We start from the raw sequence: 25,830 nt of genomic DNA on the forward strand, positions 1-25,830 counted from the left end.
TCCAAGTCACACTGACTTGAAAGACGTCATTAACACCACGTTTTTAACCTTAATCTTCACTGTAGATTCTTAGCCTGGAGCCATGTTTATATACGCAGGTGCACTGTCTGAACTGGATGTGTGTAGTATGTGTGACGGTGGGCGTGCACATGCCGTTCACTTGCGTACGGTGTTAATTTGGACATTTCTTCAGAAGTTTATGAATCTGCATTTTGTGGCTAAAATTTCACCCACTGTTTCAAAAGTGCTAAGATGGGGTTGACTGTTTGGGGTGACTCTATGATATGAAATATATATTTAAAAAAAGCAGGCCAATGCCCTCTAACCAGAGCTGGGTGGCACATCTCCCCCCAGCCCCTGCTGTTGAGTGGAAGTCTGTGAAACAGCGCTCATTTTGAAATATGCTCATCGATACCCATCATTCACTGGAGTTGACACTATTTTTTCTTACCATCCACTGAGTATTTTTCAATTTCACCTCTTTTGATGGGTGTACAAGCTCCACTGGACTGCAACAGCAGGACTACAGCTATGTACTAACCCCCCCCCCGCTCCAGCGGACTCTGTGTGTCTCAGCAGCCCATGCTTGACTGCTACACTTCGGTCTGTCTCTCTTTGGACCGGTGTCTCATTATCTACTACATAACCAAAAGGCTAGACTCCCTCTAGCTTTAGTCCTGTGCCCCCTCACCCCTCCCTCCTCCTCAGTCAGGTGGTGACATACAGTGCCATTGGCCACTATAAATGCCAATCAATGTACACAACACGTCCCTCCCCATCTTAACCATTTAGCGGTACGTTAGCCGTTTCAAAGAAATCTGCCACATTTATCTTTGTAAATTGCATATGGGCTGAGCTAGAATTGAAAGAGTGAGGGGTTGGGGCTTAGTGAACAGTCAGTTTCAGATAGATTCAGGTATTGTGTGGTATCTACAGTAGCAACCTTATCATCTGTAATCATGGCTATACCAAAGTCAAATATCAAAGCTGAAAGTAAGGATATGTGGTAATTGTCATTGGTTTTGTAATTTGTCAGTTTAATCAGTGGTTAGGTTTAAGCTCAAGTATTCTTGCAATGGTTACCTTGATACAAACTGCTGTTGATGGAGAATATTGTGATTTTGATAGAGCAGAAAGTACAAATCAAGTTCTGTTTTACTGTACCAAAGACTTCTTTTTTTATTATTACTGAGTTTACTGGAGTTGATAAAAAAAGATGCTCTCAGTGTAACAAAATTCCACACAGCTGTCAGTGTACATTGTGAATGACTATACAAACCCTCTCTTTAACTGAAGCCTTTTGAATATTTTACACCCACTGTCAGTCAACCTTCAGTGAAATACTTGTGTTTTATTTTATGTGGTGTATTCAGTTTCACATAAGATAGGTTGAAAAGGAATAGTAAAGTCATAGATCACAAAAAAGCTTTGAATTTCGTATGCTGAAATCTTTCTCTTTTATTTGTCTGCCTTCTCGCCAACAAGTGTGTGACAAATGCTCATTAAATCCCTGCTTTGTTTGTGTTGCTGTTCTTAAAAGAAATGCCAAGGACAGTCACCTTCACAGCTCGATCAGCATTCCAGTGTTGCTGGGAAATGTCTGTTTCCGTTGTAGTTTTACTCTGTGGGTTTGTGCACACATGTATTCAAGGTAAGCCTTATGCTGTAGCCTCTACTGACTCTGCACATCTTGCAAGAGAAATGCAGTGTAAAACGATCACTTTCCACAGGTGTACTCTTGAAAATAAAAACTTAACCATGTGGTTTACCTCATATCTTCACCAAAAACATCAGACAGAGTCAGATAAACCACCTCTACACCTGAGAAAAGAAAGGTCTGTATATGTCAGAGTGCTTGATGCCCTACTACTGAACCCTTTGGCAACTTTATTCTTGCTCTTCAGTCCTTTTAAAATTGCTCCCACAAAAGCCGCTTTCATCTCCAGTTGCTGTTCAGTTGCTTAAACATTAAAATCAAGCCTGTGAAGACGAAGCTGCACACAAAGAAGCAATCATCTGCCCTTGCTGTTTTTTTTAATGGAATTTCATCCACTGAGTGATGATATCCAGACGTTATTTTGCAGAGTAATGTGTGAAACTGACCAGGCATTGCGAGTGGATCAATTACTGTTTACATGCCAGAATAGTGCTGGGTAGATAAAATGCAGCTCTTGGACAGCATCCAAAGAGGTTGCTGAACACAGATTTGTCATTACCGTTCTCGAGTGTATACGACTGTTCATTAATTTATAAATTCAAAACCATATGGTGTAATTTACTGGGTATCAGGTCGGATGTTTTTAGAGGCCTTCAATTTGAAGGAGAGGTGAACAGAAAAATCACATTTTAAAGCCACGAGAAACCCAAAGCCACAGGAGCTTTCTAACTGTGTAATTCAGGGTTCCATGTACATTTTAGTAAACATCTAAAATCATTAGAAATTGTTGAAATTTTAATTTGAATATTGTCATTTAAGTTTTTGTACACTTTCCTGATATTGGGTTTGAATTGACCCTGCTTATGGCTGGACATTAATTAAGAAAATTACGCACACAATATATTCCTCAAACCAATCCTAAAAAAAAATTGACGTCAGTCGTCCCAGTCAAACAGGTGTAACAAAACCTCTCTGCTTCTGTTTATTCTGCCTCTTTGAGTCTGAGCCAGCTCAACAATAGGGAAACTGAAGCTGTTATTGCTCCTACTTTGACAAAAAACAGTAATTTTACCTGGCAGAATAGGGGACCTAATGGTTTACTGCTGCCTTAAACTGTAGCTAGAAATGTTACTTCAGATCCAAACTAAAGTGTTGAAGCACCAGGGTCACACAATAACTAAGCAGTTGAGGCCGTGGTAGACCTGTGTTTCTCGTCTATGGAGTCTGCTGGCTTTGAAGAGAGCAAAGATGGCTTCAGATTCCCATTGGAAAGGGCTGTTTGACTACAAAGTAAAGCTGTGAAAAAAATATATATATTTTTGTCAAATAAGCTAAAATAAGTTTTACTTCTGCCACCATCCGTAGCAGTGCATTGCTGAGTTTCTGTGTCGTTACTCCTGAGGACATGCTGATCAAAATGTAATCTGTCATGCCTGCACGGTCTTGAGAAATGGTCTCAGCCGAAGGTTCACAAACCCCCACAATACATGCACATTAACTCATGATCCCCAATTTCTGAGGATTTTGTCTTAAGGAATCCACTCTGTAATGTATAGTTATCCTAGTTTGATCATTGATTAACTATGAAGAACAAAGAAGTCACAAGCAACCAACACTATTTCTTGTCTTGTTGTTTCACCTTGCAAAAAATGTGATACAACCAGCTTGCCTAATAGTTATCAATGTTTATTTTCACTAGGATTCTTCTGGATGCTTAATGAGACACTTTCCTTGGATATCATAAAACACATGCATTTTTAATAAATCGAGCCAAATTTCCAGAGGCTTTAAAGTTTTGAACGCAACACAGAAATAAAAATACTTCCTGTGAAAGGTTGCACATAACACATTTTGAAAGGCCCAGAAAAAAATCAATCCATTTTGTTGCCTTTTGACTTGGTCAAAAGAGCAACTTTACTGTTATGTATCTCTCCTTACCAAAGAGATAACAAGGAAAAGATGCATCAGTTTAGCTGTGATGAGATCAGCAAGTGTTATCTTTTCGTAACCAGGATGCGTTGGTTTCCTATAAAGGAATTGTGGGAGGCAAAGTCTTCCTGTCCTTGGAAAAGGGCTGAGTGACAAGCTGCTTTTGCTGTGGGAAATGAAATGATGCCCTAATAAACTGATATCTCACTGCCAAAAGGAAGTCTGCTTGCCTTGCTGCCATTTTAATCAACTGCTGAGGCAACAATTTTATATCTCAATGTATATATATTTTATTTATTTGCTCAGGCTTTGATTTGTGTTTTGAGGTGATGACAGTGGATTTAACTCCCTTTTGTTCCTATGTGATAATGCAGCTCTTTAATGTTTTGGCATCTGACATCAAATCTGATGGGAGATATTTATAAATCTTCTGCCTTAGCAGTTTTCTTCTCCTGTGTTGTTTACCCTGTTTCTGTCTTTTATCGTCAATCTCATATTTTTGACCCAGTGTCACATGCTTTTAGTCACTTATGTGTCCATTGCAAAGGATTATCCGCTCATCTTGATTTTTTTTCCTCTTCTACTCCTCCTCCCTGCCTCTCCTGCTCTCTCCATCCACTCCTCTCTCTGTCCTCTCTTCCTCTCTTCCTCTCTTCCTCTCTGCAGCCTGTAATGATCTGGTGGCCTCAGGCAGAGACAGGAAGCCCAATGCTTTGGTCCAGGTGGCTGTCATAGATCCCCACAAGCAGCACCTCGTTTCTCATGCCTGCACAGAGATAGTGGAGGTAAGGCCCCACACAGACAGACACACACATGCGCTACCCTCTCTCTGTCTCTCTCCAACCTTTGATGTTTGTTGTTTTGCTGTGTCTCTGGGTCACTGGGTCTTGGTTGCAGTCTCTCCATCTATGTCTGCCCTCCTTTTTCTCAACCTTTTTTCCCCACATCTGACTCACTGAACTGGAACAGACAATGAGCGTTAACCTTCTATTTCCTGTGACAGTCCAGACATCTAAAATAGTTGGTGTGTGACTCTCATTCACCACATTTTCTTAATATGTACAGTGTGTGTTTGTGGGTTTAATTGTATGAGTGTTTTTTTCTGCTCTTTGACTTCTTTAAATGCTTCTTTTATTACCTCCAGTGTGACAGTAGTGTTGCCAAGGCAACAGGCGCACAAGTGTTTTTTGGGCGGCAACAGCTGCCCCCTGTCCCACTATGGAAAACCCACTTACACACATGTGCACATACACACACACATTTTTTTTCTTTCCTCATATGAGGGCAAAGTTTCCTGACGCACATTATTTTCCTTCTAATCCAGTAAAGCTAAATTAGCATAACCGTCTCTTTCAAAGACTGCATTTCAACTGCTTTCCCCCTCAGTCCTGTCAAGGGAACAGCAGCGCGTGTGTTTGAATGTGTGTGTGGAAACACAGGATGTGGTAGGATAGTGTATGCTGGCTCAGCCAGCTCTGCAGACACTCGGAGTGCCGCTGGAGTTTTGATTTCATGGCTGTAATGTTGAGGATTTGGAGCTGAGGATATGGACTGCTTTCGACTCCACAAAAACAGGGTATGTGCACATTCTGTGTGATTTTATGAGTCCGTTTTAAAAGAGAGGTTTGCAGCCTTATAAGAGGTGTTTAAGATGGTCTGAGGAGTTTTCTCTGCCATATATTTTAGTTTATTAGTCAGCATAGTGTAATAAAAGTGATGATCTCTACTATTTAGCACTTCACACAGAAATCAAATCAATCAGATAAGTGATTTTAGTGTTATTATGAGTAGGCTTGCCATGAGTAGTCCAATAATCGATTAGTCGATTGAAATGAAATTAGATGAATACACTTTTTTGAGAATTGATTCATGATTGATTGATTCGTTTGAGGCATTTCTCAAGCAAAATGTCAAACATTTACTGGTTCCAGCTTGTTAAATGTGAGGATTTGCTGCTATTCCTTGTTATTTATGATAGTAAATGAAGAGTTTTTGGGTTCTGGACTGTTGGTTGGACAAAAGCACTCTGAGAAATTCAATTGAGCATTTTTCACTCTTTTTTTTTTACATTTTATTATTAAATTGGCAGATTAATTGATTTAAAAAAAAAAAAACAGTCATTAGCTGCAGCTCTAATTTTGACTCAGCTATAGAATAGCATTGGGAAAATCCAATGTGACTTTGAACTCCTCTTTGAGTTAAGTGTCAGTGTTGTTTAGAGGAACAGAGGTCACTTGTCAGGACGGTCGTAACCAGTAGGTTTTTCCACTCATACACCATCATCCAACATGCACAGCAGCAGATGTTCATTAACCTGTGTGGCCAAAGGAGGACCTGTGTGTGTGTGTGTGTGTGTGTGTGTGTGTGTGTGTGTGTGTGCGCGCATGTATATGTGTGAATTGGAAAGCCCCACTGTGTGTGTAGCATGAGTCTGAAGACAGAACAACTGCCACTTGTGTTTCTTGTGTTTGTCACATTCCCGGGATGCCTGCTCTCAGCAGCTGCCGGCAGCTTTGCTGGGCACTGATTGGAGTCGTGGCTGCATGAAAGCTTTGGCATTAGACCTACTCATGTGATAGGCATATTATCAGGAATCCACTGTATATGATACAAGAGTTTAATTTAGAAGATAAATGATGGAACATGCCAGCTGCTACATGGCCCTTTCTAGTCTTACCCATGAATCACTGGACAGGGGTCAGATAAGAAGAACAGGTTAGCATTTTATCATGTTGGATCTGGATTTTATTAATCCTTAGTTTAAAGAAATGACCTCTACAGGTTCTCCTTGTTTAAAGAAAGAGTCAGAGTTTCACAGAATATGTCAAATGAGGGTAACAGTGTCTGTCTTTCATGTACAAACTGCCTCTGAATATATCTTAAATTTGTAACTGCTACTCTGCCAAAACAACAATATTGTTTTTATTATTTAAGATGTGGTGTCAGCTGACAGTTTTCCCACAATGCACACAGCAGAAATGGGTTTGCTAGTTCGTGCTGGGGAGAGAAAAGAGTGACAATAGATGATGGTGCAGCAGCCTGTTTTGAACACAGAAAACAAAAACATCAAGTAGTTTTTAAATCTGAAATTGGTATCAACTATAGAAAAGAAGGTAAAAAAGAATAATACATAGCCAAAAGAAGCCAGTCTATTGGTGCCAGTACTGCCTAATTGGGCGGATAAAAATTGTTTTGGCTGGCTTGTGGTAATTTGGCCTTCATCTTCTATCATTTGGTTAGTAAGGAAAAGCTAGGCTATATTCTAATGAATCATTCCCTCTTTGCCTGACAGGACACTGAGTTCAGTCAGTTCAACTTGCAAATGACTCATAACTGATTACTGATTAAAACCAAATGTCATTTCAATTCATTGGAATGAGGTTGAAACTTTTTTTTCTTTTTCAAAATATTATTTAGTCAGCTCACAAAATAGAAAATGTCTGAAAGGACGACCTTTAAAAGTAAAAGCGTAACTTTGCTCACATAAAAAGTAAAGACTTTAAAGGCATAGTTCAGATTATTTGAGGTGGGGTTGTATGAGGTACTAATTGATAGTGTATTAACTAAAGTAGATGGTAGTTACATGCCGCCAGTTTGGAGCAGCAGATGGTACACCATCATGGAAGCAGAGAAATGTGATGCTGTGGACAGGGTCAACAGCAAAAGGTACTGTAGACACTTAAAACATAGCCCACCTAAAAAAAAATCAATATTTAAGTGTACTCTATATTTAGAATATTTCCACCATTGTACCTTGCTGCCAGACATCCTTTTCCAAAACTGCCATGATATAAGCAAAATGTCACTCTCTCCAAATCAACCACACTCCATCGGTGAAATCAGTGATTTTACCTCACAGAACACAGGAGTTGTTGGTCTACTGCAGCTTTAATCTGTTAGTTTGTGTGACATTGCTGAATCTCAACAAACCTTTTAAAACATCAGAGTCACAAAATAACACAAACAAAACAATCAATTAACAAACAATAAAGGCAGCGGTAGACCAGCAACTCTGGTGTGCTGCGAGGTAAAACTGATTTTAAAAACACAAAATAGGTCCACACACCAGACACTGCTCCCTTTGGAAATTTAATAGTATCACCACATGTGACATTTCGGGCAGCAGCCCTTCATCAGACATGAACAAGATAAGGAGACACACCTCCATATATACAACCAACCAGTGGGGGTCACTCAACAGATCATGCTTTTTTGCCTTTAATTTGATAGTGACAGCTGAAGATATGACAGGAAAGGGGGCTGGAGAGAGAGGGGATGACACGCAGCAAATGGGCCACAGGCGGGAATTGAACTGGTAGCCGCTGCAGAGGACTGACAGCCTCAATACATGGTGCACACGCTCTACCAACTGAGCTGTAGGGACGCCCGAAATATATGTATTTGTATGTGTTTTTGTATTTGTTCTTCTGTCCAGCACCCAGTATTTATCGTTTTTGGATGTGCGTGCTGTTTTTTGAGTGTTCAAAACTGATTTCACCCATGGAGTCATGTTGGTTTGTGGAGAGCAATATTTGGCTTATATAACGGCGGTTTCCTGTTGGAAAAGGCTGTCTGGCAGCACGGTAAAGTGGTGATAATATTCTAAATAAATCATAAAGGGACACTTAAAAAAGCTTAGCTTCCTAAACCGGGATTCCTGCTCCTTGCCAAACGGGGGACATGCAGACCAGCATCCACTGCAGGTAATACACTGATTCTGGATAAAGTCCTCATACAGCCCCACTTCAGATAATCCATACAACCTCTTTAATGTATGGCAATGAGAAATTGGACTACTGTTTTGACAACTGGATGGGCTTGAGGCCCTGATTGGACTGTTTGTCATTTGTCAAAAACATTAATTCTTTGTATACTAATTTCCCAAATCATGATCTGTTAACACAGTTATACTCAGTGTTATTTATACACAGTATAGTATGGAATTGGGACACAGTGCCATATTTCCACAAAAGGCAGACCCTTTTTTTTATCTCCACAGACTGAGTGTATGTCTCAGTGTGGGCACTGTGTCTTAATCTACTGTTGGTAAAACAGAAAGGACCAGTGACAACTTAAGTAGAAAATCTAAAGCCCTCTAAATCTCTTTAAAGTGCAATAGAAAACATCTTCGACATATTGTATTTGATGCTGGCTATAGAAAAATGCTATCTAGGATCTTGTAGGAAAATCCCGCTCCTTAAACATGGGCAGTGGGTCCAGGAGTGGTGCTTCTCCAGGGGATTTGACGTCACGCAAAGCCAGGGGATAAAACTGCCTTTGATGTCATGCTAGTCAAGCGAAGAACCCCCTGCTTGGAACAAGTCCAAAAAGTCTAATCTGTGTTTGTGTATGTGTGTGTGTGTGTGTGTGTAATTATGAGTGGTCAAGAGAGGGAGAGACACCTCCGGTGTAGGGAAACTGAAGACAGAATACTCATACCCCACCCCCTAACCCCCCAACCCAACACAATCACACAAACACACACACACACACACACACCCTCTAATGGCCTAAATTGGCCATTCCACCGAGGTTTGCAACCCAAACGGACAAAAAGACAAGAGAGGGGCAGCTGTCTCCCATAGCATATGTTGACCACTTGTACGACAGACTGGCTTACTTTTCTATGTAAATGGAGACAGGCTTACCACTTTAGCTCATCTCAGCCCATCAGTAGCACTAAGAAGATTCAGCCACGGTTGAGGCTGCCAAGCATGCTGGTAAGTCTGAATGAGGCCTATTCAGTGTGCCAGTGAGGGAGGTGTGAGGGGTTATGTGTGTGAGCGTGTGTGTACCTGCAGATTCTGAGTATAATGGCTCTGTCTGTGTTTTTGTCCGTGTACAGTACTGATATATACCCAGATTTGCACTGAGCTCTGGTTCCTCAGTGTCTGCGCCCGCTGTGCTGAATCAGGCAGTGTGTTTAGGATGTTAGTGTACACAAACCACAAAGCTTCATGGCTGGGCGGCAAAACGGCACCGGGCATCAAGACTGGTATTACCATGTCTACAGAGGCTGAAACAAGAAGCGATAGACTTGTTTTATTTCCCCTCCGTCAGCGCATGGAAGATTTCTGACGGATCAGTGGTGTTAGTGGTGTGGTGAGGAGGTGGGTCTGCGTGTTCCCTCCGTGTGTGCGCAGTTGAACACATAATTCTGTCTTTGTGTGTGCGCGTGTGTGTACAATTCTGTTTTTAGGGCGCTTCATGCTTTCACTTCCAATCCTCCAACACCCACCATCTATATTCATGATACTAAGTACATCTAGCTTAGAACTAACAATTAAGTAATAAAATGAGTAATGAGAAAATTTTGTTTTGCACATGTGAAGGGTTTTATCTAACAAAATGCACGCAAATACACCAGTTAGAATATTTAGTAAGACTTTATTTGAAGGGGTATGCATAAGACTGCCATTACACCATCAAACTCATATCATGACACCTGTCATGTTCATGAAGTCATCAAGTGTCATTTGGTCAATAATGTAATTTTTTAATGTAAGGTTGACATTATTTGATATGTCTTTGTTATAACAACGTAACATTAACCAATGTAAAAATGTCTTTGTTATGACCGCTTGGTATTAATCCAGCCAATGTCTTTAATTTTTTTTTTACATTATCAAACTTAAAACATGAAGCTAAATAGTTTCTTTAACATGATTTAAACTGTCTTATGTGGTTGGTTTTGACAGTGGCTGATATCAGAGTATTATAATTGTGCCCTGTATATTTTCAGCTACGGTGATGCGCTTTGGACTCGTCATAAAGATGTCATTAAATGTTATAAGGCCAGTTTGACAATGAGTAAGATGGCTTACAGAGTTACCAGATGGACAGATAGCTCAAGTTTGTCCTCATTAATGTCAAGTTGTCATCAATGTCAACTGTTCATTAAAAATTACACCCAGTGACACTTAATGACAACAGTAATAAACATGAAGACTTATTCATGCTCATGACAGATGACATGTCATGGTTATGTTGGTATCATCAGGCTCATGCATAAATAAAGTTTTGCTGAATATTTCACCTGTGATTTTGCATGTGCCTGCAATATACTGTATATATCAATATTAGAAAGTTAGTTGCCATCGCCACAATTTCTTAGCTGATGTTTTTTTTAACTCAAGGGTGTGACCATGCAGTCATACATGTCTGCCAGTCTGTCTGTGTCAGTCTCATTACCACTCCCAAGCTTGTCCCCACATGGTCCCGAGGGATTGCCTTCTATAGACGCCCATCAGTGTGGGGCAGAGGAAGAGGAAGTCCCAAGTGTAAACACGAAGTGCTTTGAAATGGTTCAAATAGACAAAACCAAACTGCTAAACAATTCCCCAGGAAAGCCCCTTTGCTCCTCATGCAATAAAATTCACTGAAACATTTTCAATTCACAGAAACATCTAAGTTAGGACACCTTGAACAAGGTGCAGTGGCTGCCCATTGCTCCTAATACTTTGGCTTGGTCAAATGCAGAAAACGCATTTCACTATTTCTGTCATACTTAAGGTTGTCAAAAGTATCAGTACTTCAATACCTCACCAATACCACATTGTTTAAAACCATACAATTCTGAAAATTCTAAGACTTAATAATACATTATATTCATTTATAATATAATACAATAGTCTAATATTAAGTCCTAAGTCCTCAGTTCAGTTCAGTCTTTGTTTTCCTGAAAGTTGGTTTATCTTATTTTGTTTGCTAAGGACTACTTTTCCTTTTTGTCATGGTACTGAATATAATTTTTATACCAGTATTATAATTTTTAGATTCTGATATTGTTACAACCCAACTTAAGGGAACTTTGGGGGCATTTTACCCATACAGTAATGAATTTAAAGAAAAGGATGATTGTGAAAGAGACGTTCCTGGGTTGGAAATGACTCGAGGCCATATTTGGGCTGGTATGCACTCAAGCCTGCTGAATCTCTCAGGATGCCACAACATATGCGGTCAACTACACTAAAAATCATAACAGATCTTTTCAAATCTTCAGTTGATGCTGTTTCATTTGGCTCCTGTAAAATTAACATTGTTTCAACTACAACTGACACAAGTTCCTTACTGGTGCTGTGATATGGATTTTTTTCTGACTGCAGTGATGAAGCAATATATTACCACTGGATGGCAGTTAACTGTGACTGACTTTAATAATTCCATTTTATTGGACTTTATTGAACCATGCTGCCGTAAGCACGGCGTAGCTCCTTTAAGGAGTAGGGCAGTGTGTAATGTTTGTGTGAAGTGCAAGTGATGCAGAGAAAAACGCTCCAGGTTCTCAACACTAAGTAAAAGTCTTGTCTGTTATTTCTAAATTGCTGAGAAAGTGACAGGGTTAGCCAGGTTAAGCTGCACAGGAAAGGCTAATGTGAAGCTAATGCTAACACTAGCATCATACCTAGTGCCGTACAACATCGGCTTGATGTGACTGTTTTCCATTTAGAAGCTTTGTAATAGATCTTGAACTGCAGCGTCTTTTTGGAGACATAGTAAAATAAATGATAATGATAAATACAACACTGCATGTCTTCTGTAGTTAATTATCCATCTTTCAACACTTGTTGTTGTTAGCATTTTGTTAGCATGCCCCTGGCACTCTTAAGATGCCTTGGGTTGAGTCTGTTGACCAATTAGAGGCTGTGTTTCTGACTTGTGTGTGACAGCACTGATCCTTCGGTGTATAAATGGATCAATGCACTGATCTAAACATGAGATTGACCCTTCAAAATAAAGCTGATGACAGCAGTGAGCTCAAACCTGCAGTAGGATCACACGACCTTGACATTGCAATAATGTGGTTATCATCACAGCCCTATTTCTTACAACAAGAATATATTGAGCATTGTTGAAATAAGGTATATTTCTGGTGCTGGAGACATTTTATATACCAACAGATGACCCTGCCTTATTTCATGTTGATCTCTTCAGAAAATTCCTCCCAACAGGTAACACTATACAGAAGAAACAAGTGGCGTTACATGTCCTCACTCTATTGGCACTGCAGAGGTCTTACAGAGGGTTTTAAATCTAAAGTAAACAGCAGTAACACCTGTGTTAAGGAGGACATTTTTACAGTGAAATGAAAGCAAGGTCTCTGCAGGCCATGGTAAAAAAATAGCCCTGCAGTTCAAAAAGCGTTGGCGTTAATAATGATGACTGGGTTTTGTGATTTCAGGAAAGTTGTGAGTGAATATTAGTGAATGCAATACAGCCCTCTGGTATGTTTGAACACTGGCTGCTGTGAGCACTAGTTTAATCCCTTTGCCACCATGCCACTGTGCCAACTTACCTGTCAACATTTGTTGCTCCTGGCCTGCAGTCTCAGTCAGAAGACTGTAGTTATGCCAGAGCTCTAGGTAGACCCACCAGGGAGAGCTCTATCTACTCCTTTTTTGAGCCCAGGAGAGGCAGCAGGGGAGGTGAGAGGAGTGGGGAGAAACGCCGGGAGGTGGAGGACAGACTGAGCCCAGCTGTTGGCTCATTTACCCACCCAGGTCTCCCTCCCTCCTCTCCTCCCTTTGGCTTCCTGCTCTTTTATGAACATGTGTGTTGCAGTACGGATGTGCATGAGGGTGCACACTGTCACTTATACACACACACAAACACACTCACAGACACACACACAAACAGACACAGTATCTCACCCTGTTTCTGTGTTGTCCCTCTCTCTGACAGGCGAACAAAGACCCGCTGTTTCTGACGGGGGTGACCTTCCCTTCAGAGTATCCTGCTAGCCCAGAGACACTAGTCAAGCTGACTGTGTATGATGCAAAGGATAAGAGCCAGGAATCAGTGAGTAAACAATTGCTGTGTTTCTGTGTGTTGGTTGCATGGTTGCATGTTTGCATGCTAGAAATCCAATGTCTGTGAGAGAGAAAGGGAGATAATGATGAGATGTTCAAAGCCAGTCATGAAGCAGTCATCTTTCAAATGTTGGGTGTGCAGCACTAAGCTTTAAACTTTACAGGGGATGAACATGAAAAGGTGTGAGAAATCTGCAGCAGAATCTCATTATGTTTAAATTTATCCTACAGATTCGGAGGTGCAAAGAGTTGTGTTCTGATTTATAGCAGGCAGTGAATTATGGCGCTGTCTTAGTAATGATTCATTTTAGTCAGTCTCAGACCAAGACCTTTGCCTTGAGTTTTGAAGGAAAAGGGTGCGCAGCCTTCGATGAGCATCTGAGCATGGCAGCTCGGTCTTTGGCATCGATCCCCTGGGAAAACCAGCCGGCACATCAGTGGGAATGGGAAAGAGAGCCAGACACAGAATCCTGAATGGGCCGGGCCTTCTGATTCAGTCTTTTTAAACAGACTGCATAACAGACTCCTCAGTGTGGGTGTATGCATGATCTTAATCAAACACCCCACTCAACCCTGGGTGGCAAAATCATAATTTGGCATAACTTACTCTGAAACACTCATGAGCTTTATGATGAGTAGGACTCCATTAAAGCAGTGGTTAATATCTGTAAATGTTATCACATAAAGGCCTCTGATATTATACTGGCACAAAGCCAGCAGTAGCACAGCAGTAGCACAAACACGGTTGCAATGTCATTTTGTTTTGCGTAAGTCAGTTTTTGTGCACTTTCAGTGGGATTTTTAAACAATTCTGTTGCTTAAAACATCTTCTTGCACAATGGTGTGTGGGTTTTGCAATTTGTGGCTTGTTTTGGCCTGAAACCTTATGTTGTTTTTCCCACCTGTTGAGATTATTTGAAGTGGGCTTTTATGAGATACTTATCCACAGACAGTCTATTACCTACAGTAGATGACGGTCGACGCCCCCTGTTTGGAGAATTAGTAGGAGGACCGTCACTGAAGCTAAGCAATGTGCTGCTGTGGACAGGATCTGCAGAAAAAAAATACTTTAGCCACCTAAAAAAGGCCAACCCAATTAATCCATATCAGTTGAAGTGTACAATATATATAGCATATTTTTGCTGCATTACCTTGCCGTCAGGCAGTCTCCTCCATCAGTAGACCAACGTCATATAAGCCAAATATCACTCTCTCCAAAACAACCAGGGTCCATTGTCAAAAACAGTCATTTTACTTTGCAGAACATGGGGGTTGCTGGTTTAATGCTGCCTTGATCAGTTAGTTATCATCATCATCATCATCATCATCATCATCATCATCATCATCATCATCATCTTCATCGTCTTCATCATTGTCATTGTCATCATCATCATCATCATCATCATCATCATTGTCTTCATCATTGTCATTGTCATCATCATCATCACTAACTAAGTGATCAAGGCAGTGGTCGTGCAGAGAGAGAGAGAGAGTAATATTTGGCATATTTAATAATGGTTTCACGCCAGAAAGGGCTGTCTGACAGCAAGGTAAGGCAGCATGGGCTGTAGGTAATATAGTGACTATGGATAAGTACGTCATACAACCCCACTTCAAATAAAAATAATCCAAACTATCCTTTTAAGTGCACATCTAAGCGCAAATTTAATGTAATTATAATAATGAATGGAGGGGGCATTTATTTGAGTGCATTGGTGGCGATAGTGGTGCACAGGTCAAACAATGTGGCTGCCTTCATTCATTGCTTTAATATGTTTTTCTGAGCAGCGGCCTGGTTCACTACTCTGCATATTCCTTGTCATAGAGTGAAATCATTCAGGAAACATCCTCAGGATGCGTCCTGAGCTCCATCAAACATCTTGGGTCATTTTTCCTTGAAGCAACTCCAAATACCATTTCCTCTGGATAATAGAAGTAATATATTCATTCACGTCAAATGGGAGTATTATGGGGAGCTGTCAGTTCATGCAGTCACACAAACAGATGGACTTTTGCTTTTCCTACAGAATATGCACTAAACATGCCTATCTGACTTACTCAGTATAAGCTTTTAATTCCACATAAGCAATAGACCATCTTAAATGCAACCACATGTTCTTGTCCTATAGGTTATGTAGTTGCCCACACAGGTTCTGTCAGTGCATTGTTTTTGCTTGCACAAGAATTTCTGTCTCCAAAGGCATAACTTCAGCTGAAGCAGGGACATCATCCGGACTTGTATGCATATTTGGTGTGCTGTTTCGTTGTATTTGGGATGATGTACTGCATATTTGTGCCATTGGACTCTGTTACCAGGAGACAGGAGTCCAGGCCCACTTCTCTGAGGAGAATGCCGTCTCCTGGAGGTGCAAAGGGAAAGAGGGAAGCTGATTTGAGGCTAATACAAACTCCACCTGCAGATAATGTATTCTTCCAGCTAGTAATGTATTCATCCTGCTCCAGCTTCTTTTCCAGATTGTGCTGCTCTGTGCCAGGATACCTTTGGTTGCCAAACTTGAGGGAAAAAAAAGGTTCTAAGCATGTTCACTGAGTTTGCTGTTGTCATTAACTTAGTTATAACAAATTTTACATGTTGAAATAATTCATAAATTCTTTTAAACTCATATTCTTTCTTGTGCAACACTAGAAAAATTAGATCTTGAAACATAAAATCTGTAGATAACATTTCTTTAACTTAAATTTGAGTTATATCATGTAGCACACTGCATATATTTTTATGAAACAACATACTTGTTTCTGTAGCTTATCGTCATTTACCTTTTTGAATTCCGCCTTGGAACATAATCCCAGATGAAATTAGCTTGAAATGGGAACACAATGGTTTATTCTAAGGTGTGTGTTGAATATTCATGTTGAACAACACCCATGTGAGCTTAACACTGTATAAACTCTCCATTCATTGCACGGCTCTTTCCTAGGAGTATTTGTTGTGTTGTGCAGTGTGCTGCCACCAGAGATTATACTGAACTGAACACGAGGCCAGGCAAGCTAATGCCTGGATACAAAGATATTTGGTAACACTTCATTTGAAAGGGTGTGCACAAGACTGACATTATACCGTCATAGCCATGTCATGACACCTGTCATGAATCTGAGTGAATGTTTGTGACTGTTGTCATTAGGTGTCATTCTATCAGTTATATAACTTGTATTGCAAAGTTGACATGCTTGAGATGGTAACTTGACATTAATCAAGACAGCGGTGTCTTTGTTATGACACCTTGACATGATCAAACTTAAAGAAACTGTTAAGCTTTATGTTTTAACATTACATTATGCCGTCATATGTCATTGGTTTTGACATTTGGTCTCACCAGACCACAGTCTCATGTTGTGAATAATTCCCTTGACTAAAGTGATACCATTTGGACTCGTCATAAAGGTGTCATTAAATCTTTTAAGGGCAGTTTGATGTCAGTACAGTACTGAGGTCATTTATGCAGTTACCCTAAAGTTGTCATAACAAAGATATCTCAAACAATGTCAGCTTTTCATTAAAATGACATAACTGATTGAATAGCACTCAATGTCAGCAATCATAAACATTCAAAAAGACCCCTTCATGTTCATTACAGTGCCATGTCAATCTTGTGCATGTGAATGCCTGGATACAAAGATATTTGGTAATACTATATGATTGGGCGTGCATAAGACTGACATGGCACTGTCATAGCTATTTCATGACACCTGTCATGTACATGCATAAAAATGTATGAATGCATGACTGTTGTCATTAAGTGTCATTTGGTGAATTGTGTCATTTTTAATGCAAAGTTGACATATTCTGAGATGTCATTGTTATGACAGCTTAATATTAACTGAAACATAAAGTAAAATATTCACCACCTAAATTCAAGTTTGTAAAAATGGCTATACAGTACTGTGATACACAGGCACTGGATAAAATATTTTATTTTATTAACTGCCTTGGAATTTGGGATTTTGAATGTCTCTCAAGCTGTCCCTCACTCTGTCTCTGTGAGTGATATTTCTCAGTAGCTCCTGTCAGTCTGTCAAGAATATCACTGATACGCAACACAGCATTTCAGTCAAGCCCGGCTTTAAGAGCTTAAGGGTGAACCAACATCTTTACAGGACGTGTCCTGTTGAGCCCTCCACACTCATCTCCACACTGACCACCACCTTCAAAGGAACAAAGTTTTGAATGATAAGCTGCATCACAACTTTGTGAGTCCATTTCAAGAAATGTTATGGGTCAAGTTCTTTATAGCCATTTCACAAAATCCCCTCTCCCTTACTCCTAGTGGACCTCACATAGCGGCCTTGCAATACTTGAGGGTCTTTATTTCCTCTTTTCTAACCCAGGCACCAATGCTCTCATGCTGTGGTTGGCTTTTAGATTTTTCGGCTCCGCTTGGCTGGGCACAGTGTGCTTGTCTGGGTCTCATTAGAGAGTCTTTAAGTGACACAGGCATGACCCTGAACATGAGCTGGCACAATGCGTCAGCCCCCAGCCGCTTAAGTGGCAGATCGGGAATCACTCAGCCAAGGCTCAGTCATTTAATGTTGCTTTTTTTCAGAGAGAGTGAGCATGGGTGCTATTTACTGTGTTTGTGTGTGTGTGTGTGTGTGTGTGTGTGTGTGTGTGTGTGTGTGTGTGTGTGTGTGTGTGTGTGTGTGTGTTTTGCAAATCAGCTGTCAAAAGTTTTACATATCACTTTAAGCACTGGTAGCAGATGTTGTGCCATGAGATGATTCACTGCAATGGAAAGCAGATAGTACACATGGTAAGCACTCAATATGTATTTAAAAAAATCTGCCATTTTGTCCGAATTGCCACGTCGTCTATTCACCACAGGAGTTTTTTAAAAAGGGAGGAAATTGTAACAGCGAAGAGGAGGGAACTGATGGAGCGAAGTTTATAGATGACTGCTTTAACATTCGTAGAGGACCAGAGAATTTCATAGTAGGATGATTTCCCTCTGCCTTGGGCTTCCCATTTAGATATTCTAAGATGACACTGGCTGCATGGTCATGAATATTTGAGAACACGCACAAGGCTGAGAGAACGATAAGTGAGGGAGTGGAGGTGTGAGAAGGTACGACAGGGTTAGATATCGCTCAGGTGTAAGTGATCAAGCCCTCAAGCCCTAGTTGTCAAAGGATGACAGGCTAGCCTTACTTTGTCACTGATGTCTTACCTGCAACTGCACTTTGAATGGCTCCCAGGGGCAATAAATTCCCTTTCAGCTCGCATCCTGATCACTGAATCAAGAAATATTCACTCTGGCTGAAAAGAGGTACACTTCACAGAGATCACTTCATTTAAAGCAATTTTGTCATAGGCTCAGCCAAATCTTTGAGCACAATTACTTAAACAAAGACAATTCAGAGTAGAACTAATTTGCTGCATCTTGTCTCAAACATTCTTTAAATGAGAGAAAACCATATCGCAGTCATGATAGAAAGCACAAAATGATAATTGCATTTTGAATACAAGCTGAAGGTAAAAACAAAAGGCTGGAGAGGAAGATTTGGTTAAATGAACAATTTAGAGCCCTTGGATTAAATCTCAGTAGCCAGTCATTTTCTTCAGAGTTCATCAGAAATCAGAGCAAGGCTCATCAGAGAGAGGTGAGATAAATAGTGGCCTTGACTTAAAAGCATACGAAAGAGGCAAGTAAGATTATTTATGTGTGTTGGGTGCATCAGGCTTGTGCTCACTTACCTCTGTGAAGAGGCTTGAAGACACCCTGCTAATGATAGACCTGTGGTTTGTTGTCAGTGCAAACCTATTACTGAGTGTTCTTGTGGTATAAAGGGATAGGACAGCTGCCTCTGGAAGAGCTCTTCTCTCTAATCACAGCCTCATTTATCCTGCCTTTGCTCCCTGCAATCTGGAATGAACGTGTAATGCAGTTTTCAGTTTGCATTCCTATTACTGGCCGTGGTGAGGAATTTTGATTGGTTTCTGTGATGTGCACTGTAGTGTGACAAACAAAAGACCTCATCTGAGTAAAACAGGAAAATGGGGCATGTCCGGTCATTTCCATAAAGCCACCATAAAATGTATTCAATCAAATAAAACACAAGCAGAAGGGTTTTTACGGTGTTGCTATAATGGCCATTTCTTCCTCTGGCTGCCACAAGCAGCCTGATGAACGCACACATACACACTCACACACTCACACTCACACTCACACACACCACCTGCACTAAAGGGATAAAGCAAGATATCTTTGATTCAGAGGGCAATGGAGGAAGAGCTGATCAAAGTTCCATCTCAAACTGCCGGACTGTAAGACACACACACACACACACACACACACACACACACACACACACACACACACACACACACACACACACACACACACACACACACACACACACATCAGAAAATTGGATAGAGGCTGTATGAGAGGAGTCCCAGAGCATGGCTAGGATGAGGCATTGTTGGATTTTGTCCCCTGCTTGAACTTTTCCTATCAGTTTGAATATGATTTTGAAACAGAAAAATAATTCATGTAGTCTGCGTGTTGCTTACAGTCCATTTGTTCTCCCTCAAAAGGGGAAGCATTTACTGTGTTCACATGGACAGTTCATTAGTGCCTTCCTCTTGTGGACATTTTCCAAAAGCTCATGAGTCACGTACATGGCTTCTCATGTATTAAGTTAACATAAGCAGCAGTTGCCACTCAGAATGGTCAGTTTTCCTCAACCAAAAAATAAACTCGTAAGAATAAAAAACTCATTGTTCTCATCATGACTTAATAATAATAAATCAATATATGAATTAATAAATTAGTTGAAGAGTGACATTTGAATTCTTAATATGTTTGAGACAGATCAGCATTTTAATCCAAAAAGTCACACTCAAAATCCTTTAAGTCTTAGATATTGAATTAAATGTGCGAAATGCAAAGATCAGTTGATCACCCATCTAGGCTTTCACAGCACTAGTCACTGATGACCTGATACTGTCTCCCTCACCATCTCCACACCATCAGACCTTTGTAACATTTCACATCTTCACCTGTGTCTGGGTTTAGTGAAAAAAAGTCAAAAAAAATGTCAGAATAGGAAATAGAGGGCAGAATTGTTGAAGGAACCAGCTTGCACGGATCTTCGCCACCTATTAACCAGGTTCTCAAAATATTGCAGCCATTCCAAGCCTTTTTCTGTTTAGCATCTTCCACACATTTTCCTAAACTTTTCTGTGGTTTATACACATTCAAGCTGACTTGAATTGAATATAAGTATGTAATCCAGTCTGTAGTTCACATCTCAGTTCCTCCAAAATGGCCACGCACCCTGGTAACTGACCAAACTTATAGCTGTAACTGAAATATCTACATCAGCTACCATTTGTAAAATGCTTTCCTAGCTTAAGCTTAATAATTAACATTAATTTGTAATATTTATCTTTACTAATACCAAACATTAGAAACTGCAGTCAGATTTCATACTTTATGAATCTGATGTACTGTAAGTGGGTGTTTTGTTACTTTGTTCTGAGACTGCTAAGCTTGTAAAATATTCACTAGCAAAACATTGATTTGTTAGACAGACTCTGGCAAAATATAACTCATTGTTTTTCAGCAGTGTTGTCTTGTAGGTCTGTGTATTATTTAGCTTTGATTAAAATGACAAAATGTTCAAATTCCACATACATTTAAATGTCAAAATAACTCGTTCACAGATATAAACTGATTTGGCATTACCCAGTACACAGTTGTGTTAGCTTTCAGTCACTGCATACCATATACAGTTTTGGATTGCTGTGATCGTTGCAAATTCTTTTATTCTGCTTATTCTACCTGATTTGAACAGTTTGAGTGGCAGATATTAGCCACATCTCAGGAGGCAGTTTGAGCAGCCACTGTTCCATGGTGAATTGTCGCTCCAATTATGAACTGCTGAAGTATGGAGAATCCCAGCCTCAGTTAATCCTGCCCTGTCAATAATCATGATGTGTAAAAGGCGGTGACTTGACGTATTTTTGGCACAGCCACTTGCTTTTAGCTGGATGAGTGTCAATGTGGTGGGAATTTTCTGTAAGTGCATGAGTTTACTGCCAGAAAGAGAGAGGGGGGAGAGAAATGGAGGCAGACAGGAGGACTGAGCAGACAGTGAGAGAGGGCTACAGTACACACGCGCACACACACACACACACACACACACACACACACACACACACAGAAACACAGAAACACACTTTTACAAGAACCAATCTTAGAGATATCCAAGAAAGGTCTTGGTAGTGATTGGGTGGACAGCTGAGCGGTGATAACCTACGAGAGTAACAGTCCTCAGATAAGGACTGTCTCTTGTCTGATGGCCACTTTGCTTCCCTCACCATCATTGTTGCAATGTCAGCCAATGTCACAAGTGCTGAAAAGTACTGCTGTTCAAGTCGGCAATACTAAAATTAGTCAATCTAGTGACCTCTCCTGCTTTCTTGCTCACTGGCAGTCTTGCCAGGCAGAAAATGTGAGATAGTTTAATGGTCCTGTTAGTATCAGACCTACTGCTGTAATGGATGCATACTCTCTGGTCCAATTAGTGTTATATCAACACAATATATTAAACTGTCTCAAAGACAATCGATGCACAACACTGTGTCCTGCTTTATTAAAATAGGTGTTTTCAGGGCTTTTTCTGCAAAATGCAGTTATTTTCAGAGTCTCTTCTAGGATAATGTGACTGTAATCTTGGTGTTTCTATTATCTCTTGTCCCACTAATGTTTACCACCTGCATATTGGGCCTCATGCAAAGAACATTTTCATATTCTCATATTAACTTTCTCTGACTTTTTTTGTGCAGAGAGGTTGTATGAACATGCAACAACAGATTGACCGAACACTCCCAAGTTTATATAACTATGTAAATGATCCACCTGTGTGTATTTGAGTACACACTAATGAGAACTATCCATTTGCATAACTAATGCCCCAATAATATTAATAATTACTATTATTTATAAGAGCAGTGCATCCTGCCCCATATGTCAGGAAGGGTTCATTCATGAAAATGGTATCAAAGAGTAAAAAGTACGGCTTTAGCAGTGGAGAGACCTGCTTAAGTCAAGGAAAAGGAAACAATAATGAGTGCTGTTAATGCTGTGTCACCTGATGGTTCCACTATCACTTATATAAAGAGGTTTGATATCAAAATGGCTTTAAAAAAAGAAAGAAAAATGGAGCACTAGCAAGACAATCAACTGACTCCAATGGGAGGAGGGGGACAGTGGAAGTCTCCATCACAGAGATGGGCCAAATATATGCCATAAGAGGTGATTTTTCACTGTGAGGCATTGTAACGATGAATGTTCCCCTAATACCAACTTGGATAAACCTGCAAGTGAAGATACATACAGTGCGACTGATAGTAGCTAATAGCCAATTTAAATGAACAATGATATTGTAAGGTTATATGTGCAATGTTTTCAGGCCTTTCCATCCTTGTGAATTCAATATCTCAATAATGCCTTGAGGGATTTCTTCAGACTAGGAAGATAAACTGATTAGACTTTGGTGGTCAAAGGTCACAGTGACCTCACTAAACACAATTCTGGCCATAATGTTCAGCTCTCTATCAGTCGTCCGTACTCCTCTGTAAAAGTAGTCTCTAAGTGAAGACAGCATATGTGTCACTGAGAATTATTCACTGAAATCCTACATGTAAAGTCACTTCCACTTTGCCTTAATTAATGCCTTTTATTAAATTCCTTCAAAGTTACATGTCAGTATAGTGGTAAGTCCCATATTAAATTCCTTCAAAGTCTTCACTACATACATTACATGAGTCTTGACAGACATGGATGTGAACTGCAACTTTACTGGTTGGTGGAGGCTGTAATTCTATTTTCTGACTGCTCTGTTTTATATTACCATTAACAGCTGACTTCTCACTCTCTTTAACCATCTGCTAGGGGCTGCAAGTGATCAACAACTGCTTCAGTTTGAAATCTTGATTTAGCTCCAGACAACATTTGTGGGGGGTCATGTTGATGTTGGTAGAACGTTGCAAATCGTCACTGGTTGCATCTGGCAGTTGTAGTGACATTGCAGTAGGTGTATTAATGGTCAAAGTGCTTTTCAGTACCTCTCATTCACCCAATCACTGACAATCATCTGGACTGTCTTGTTAAAGGGGGTCAAATCATCAAACCTTTGTTTAATTGCAGTCTACTCACTCTACCTCCTTAATTGCAGCCATCAAATAGCCTAATCTGCTGGCCAATGAGAAGCTCCATTGGTACAGTTGGGGTTGAGGGTCTTGACCTGGAGTACCACAGTTGTGAAAATGACAGTGGATAAGCACTGCTCTTTAACCTCTCCAGCAGTTTTAGCCTGCTGGGTTCAGGAATTAAACCAGCTTCCTCCTTTAGACTAACCCTATAGGGGGAATATAATATATGTCCTGCCTGGCTGAGACATGGAGGGGATATGCAACAATCCTAATGAGTGAGTCAAAGGTTATAGATGTTAGTGTGCACAAACAAACAAATTCTACTTTGGCTTTCATCGGCAGGTTGGTTGAACTGTCTGACCTTTAAGTCAATCAAACACTCATGAATTAATTTGTGGAAAGTTATCAGAGAGGTGACTTCTGCCAATCAGAGCAGAGAAGACTGAGTTCCATGGATGGTGACAGGTCTGACAATTGTCAATCACAACTGTTGGCAAGTCAGCCACACGAATGGGAGCAAATCATAACAGTGGGAACTTGAGGGGCGGCTACAGGCATCAGTTGTGGGTGTGTGTGTGAGAAATTCTTGGCTTTCAGCATACAGCTATGATGTGTAGTAAGACCCTCACTTTCACCAGGGAAAAGTGCTGCAGTCTCAGTGATTACGATGTGATATACTGGACACATAAGTTCCACTTTTGCCACTCTCAGGTTCTCCACATTCCAAATGGCCATAAATTATCCTCATTTATGTGCATTTAACTTCACATTCTACCCAGGCAGGCAACAAAGAGTGCATTTGATGGATTGCACAATTACACTTCTGTGAACCTCTAGTTGCCTCTCCAAATCCGGGAATTGCCTCTCTTTTATCTGCCCTGTAGCCATCAGGCATCGCAGAGTGTCTTCGGAAATCCTCTTTCATAAATTCTCCTTGATTTCAGCTCATTTTACCAAGTTGGAATTTCTTCGCTTTGACAGTCTTGCTAATTATTCACTTCGTTACTGAGCCTCCGATTTTGTTTTTAACACTGCTCGTTTTACTGTCGCCAGTGGCCTCACCGTTTCATGCCCCATTACAAGCAAAAGTGAGAGGATAAAACATCAGGCGAGAAAGGAGAGAGCAACCTGTTTTGCCTTGTATGATAATTGGTGAAACGTTCACTTTGGCAGAAATAAAACACCTGTGGATGAGACTTTCGCCTTAAGTGCTTCAGCTATATCGAAGCAGCTTGAAAGTACTGTTGTAGATGCCAGTTGCATGTAAAATGCATGGATAATAAGGGGTAAAATCTTTCTTGTTTGTGAAAACAGCCTGCAAATCAAGCTCATCATTAAGGAACCTGTGGCAGCTTTTAATATTATGGATTCAGAATATATACTTTATGGCAGGCCTCCAAAACTCGAATGGGATTTGCCTTTCAGAACAGCGATACATTTGACATAGTAATGAATTAAAGTGCTTCTTCAACGTGACGTTCTGTACTGATAGCGCAAGATTGCCTTCAAAGCTTTAAAAGAACTGCCTTTTCCTATTAAAAAGAAAATCCTGTTAACTTTAGCACACTTGTAAAAAATGTTGGAGCCAGACAGCTGACAATTGGGGGGGGGGGGGGGGGGGGTAAATGGTCCCCGACCCTAGAGAATAAAATAGTTTAAACACTCTAAAGCATTTTTATTGACAACTGAGCGCTCGCTCTACCGTGTCAGGTTAACACTACATATGTCTCTCATGGTGTCTGAAAAGCCCCATGGACAGGCTGTTAGGAGTGTAACATGTCACACTGGAGCGATGTGTTTTTGTTTCCAAAGCCTGAGCTGAGCTCTGAAGTGCTTTCTCGCTGTAATATCATTTTCATGGGATGACAATACTTCAAACTCCTGTTTACTGTATTTAGGAAGGCACCAGTTAATTACTTTGTTTTCCCACATTGTCTCCCCCCACTGTGTTGACATGCACTTCAATAAAGTGACTCATTGTGCCAATGAATATTTACAATTGTTGGAAATTAAGTGCACTCTAGGTTTTGTTGCGAGGGTGTACGCAGTCATTCGTGAAAATAGTTGTTGGAATAGTGCACGCTCATTAAAAGCAACCAACTAAATCTAAGCAGAGAGGGTAATTACTTATAAAAACTGCTGAGCGGATGTCTGCTGCTGGTGCCATGAGGAGACGCCCTTTCTTTCCAGGGCAAAGCCACAAGTTAACACAAGTGAAGTACACCAGTAAACAGTCTATTTATGTATACACAAGTATT

The 25,830-nt window shown here is 40.4% G+C and overlaps 1 protein-coding gene across 3 annotated transcripts in view; it reads left to right on the plus strand.

The window, feature by feature from the left end:
- inpp4b (inositol polyphosphate-4-phosphatase type II B) overlaps nucleotides 1-25,830 on the plus strand; it is a 195,220-nt gene that overhangs the window by 25,268 nt on the left and 144,122 nt on the right. For 2 of the 3 annotated variants that reach the window (XM_084715166.1, XM_084715167.1), the window contains exons 3-4: nucleotides 4,253-4,371; nucleotides 13,268-13,384. In XM_084715166.1, coding sequence (XP_084571292.1) covers nucleotides 4,253-4,371; nucleotides 13,268-13,384 — 236 coding nt within the window. Of the gene's footprint in view, nucleotides 1-4,252; nucleotides 4,372-5,013; nucleotides 5,163-13,267; nucleotides 13,385-25,830 lie in introns of those variants that run through there. The other variant, XM_084715168.1, reaches the window with a different exon arrangement.

Source organism: Lutjanus erythropterus, chromosome 3, assembly GCF_056507025.1.
Source record: "Lutjanus erythropterus isolate fLutEry1 chromosome 3, fLutEry1.hap2, whole genome shotgun sequence".
Lineage (NCBI taxonomy): Eukaryota > Metazoa > Chordata > Actinopteri > Lutjaniformes > Lutjanidae > Lutjanus > Lutjanus erythropterus.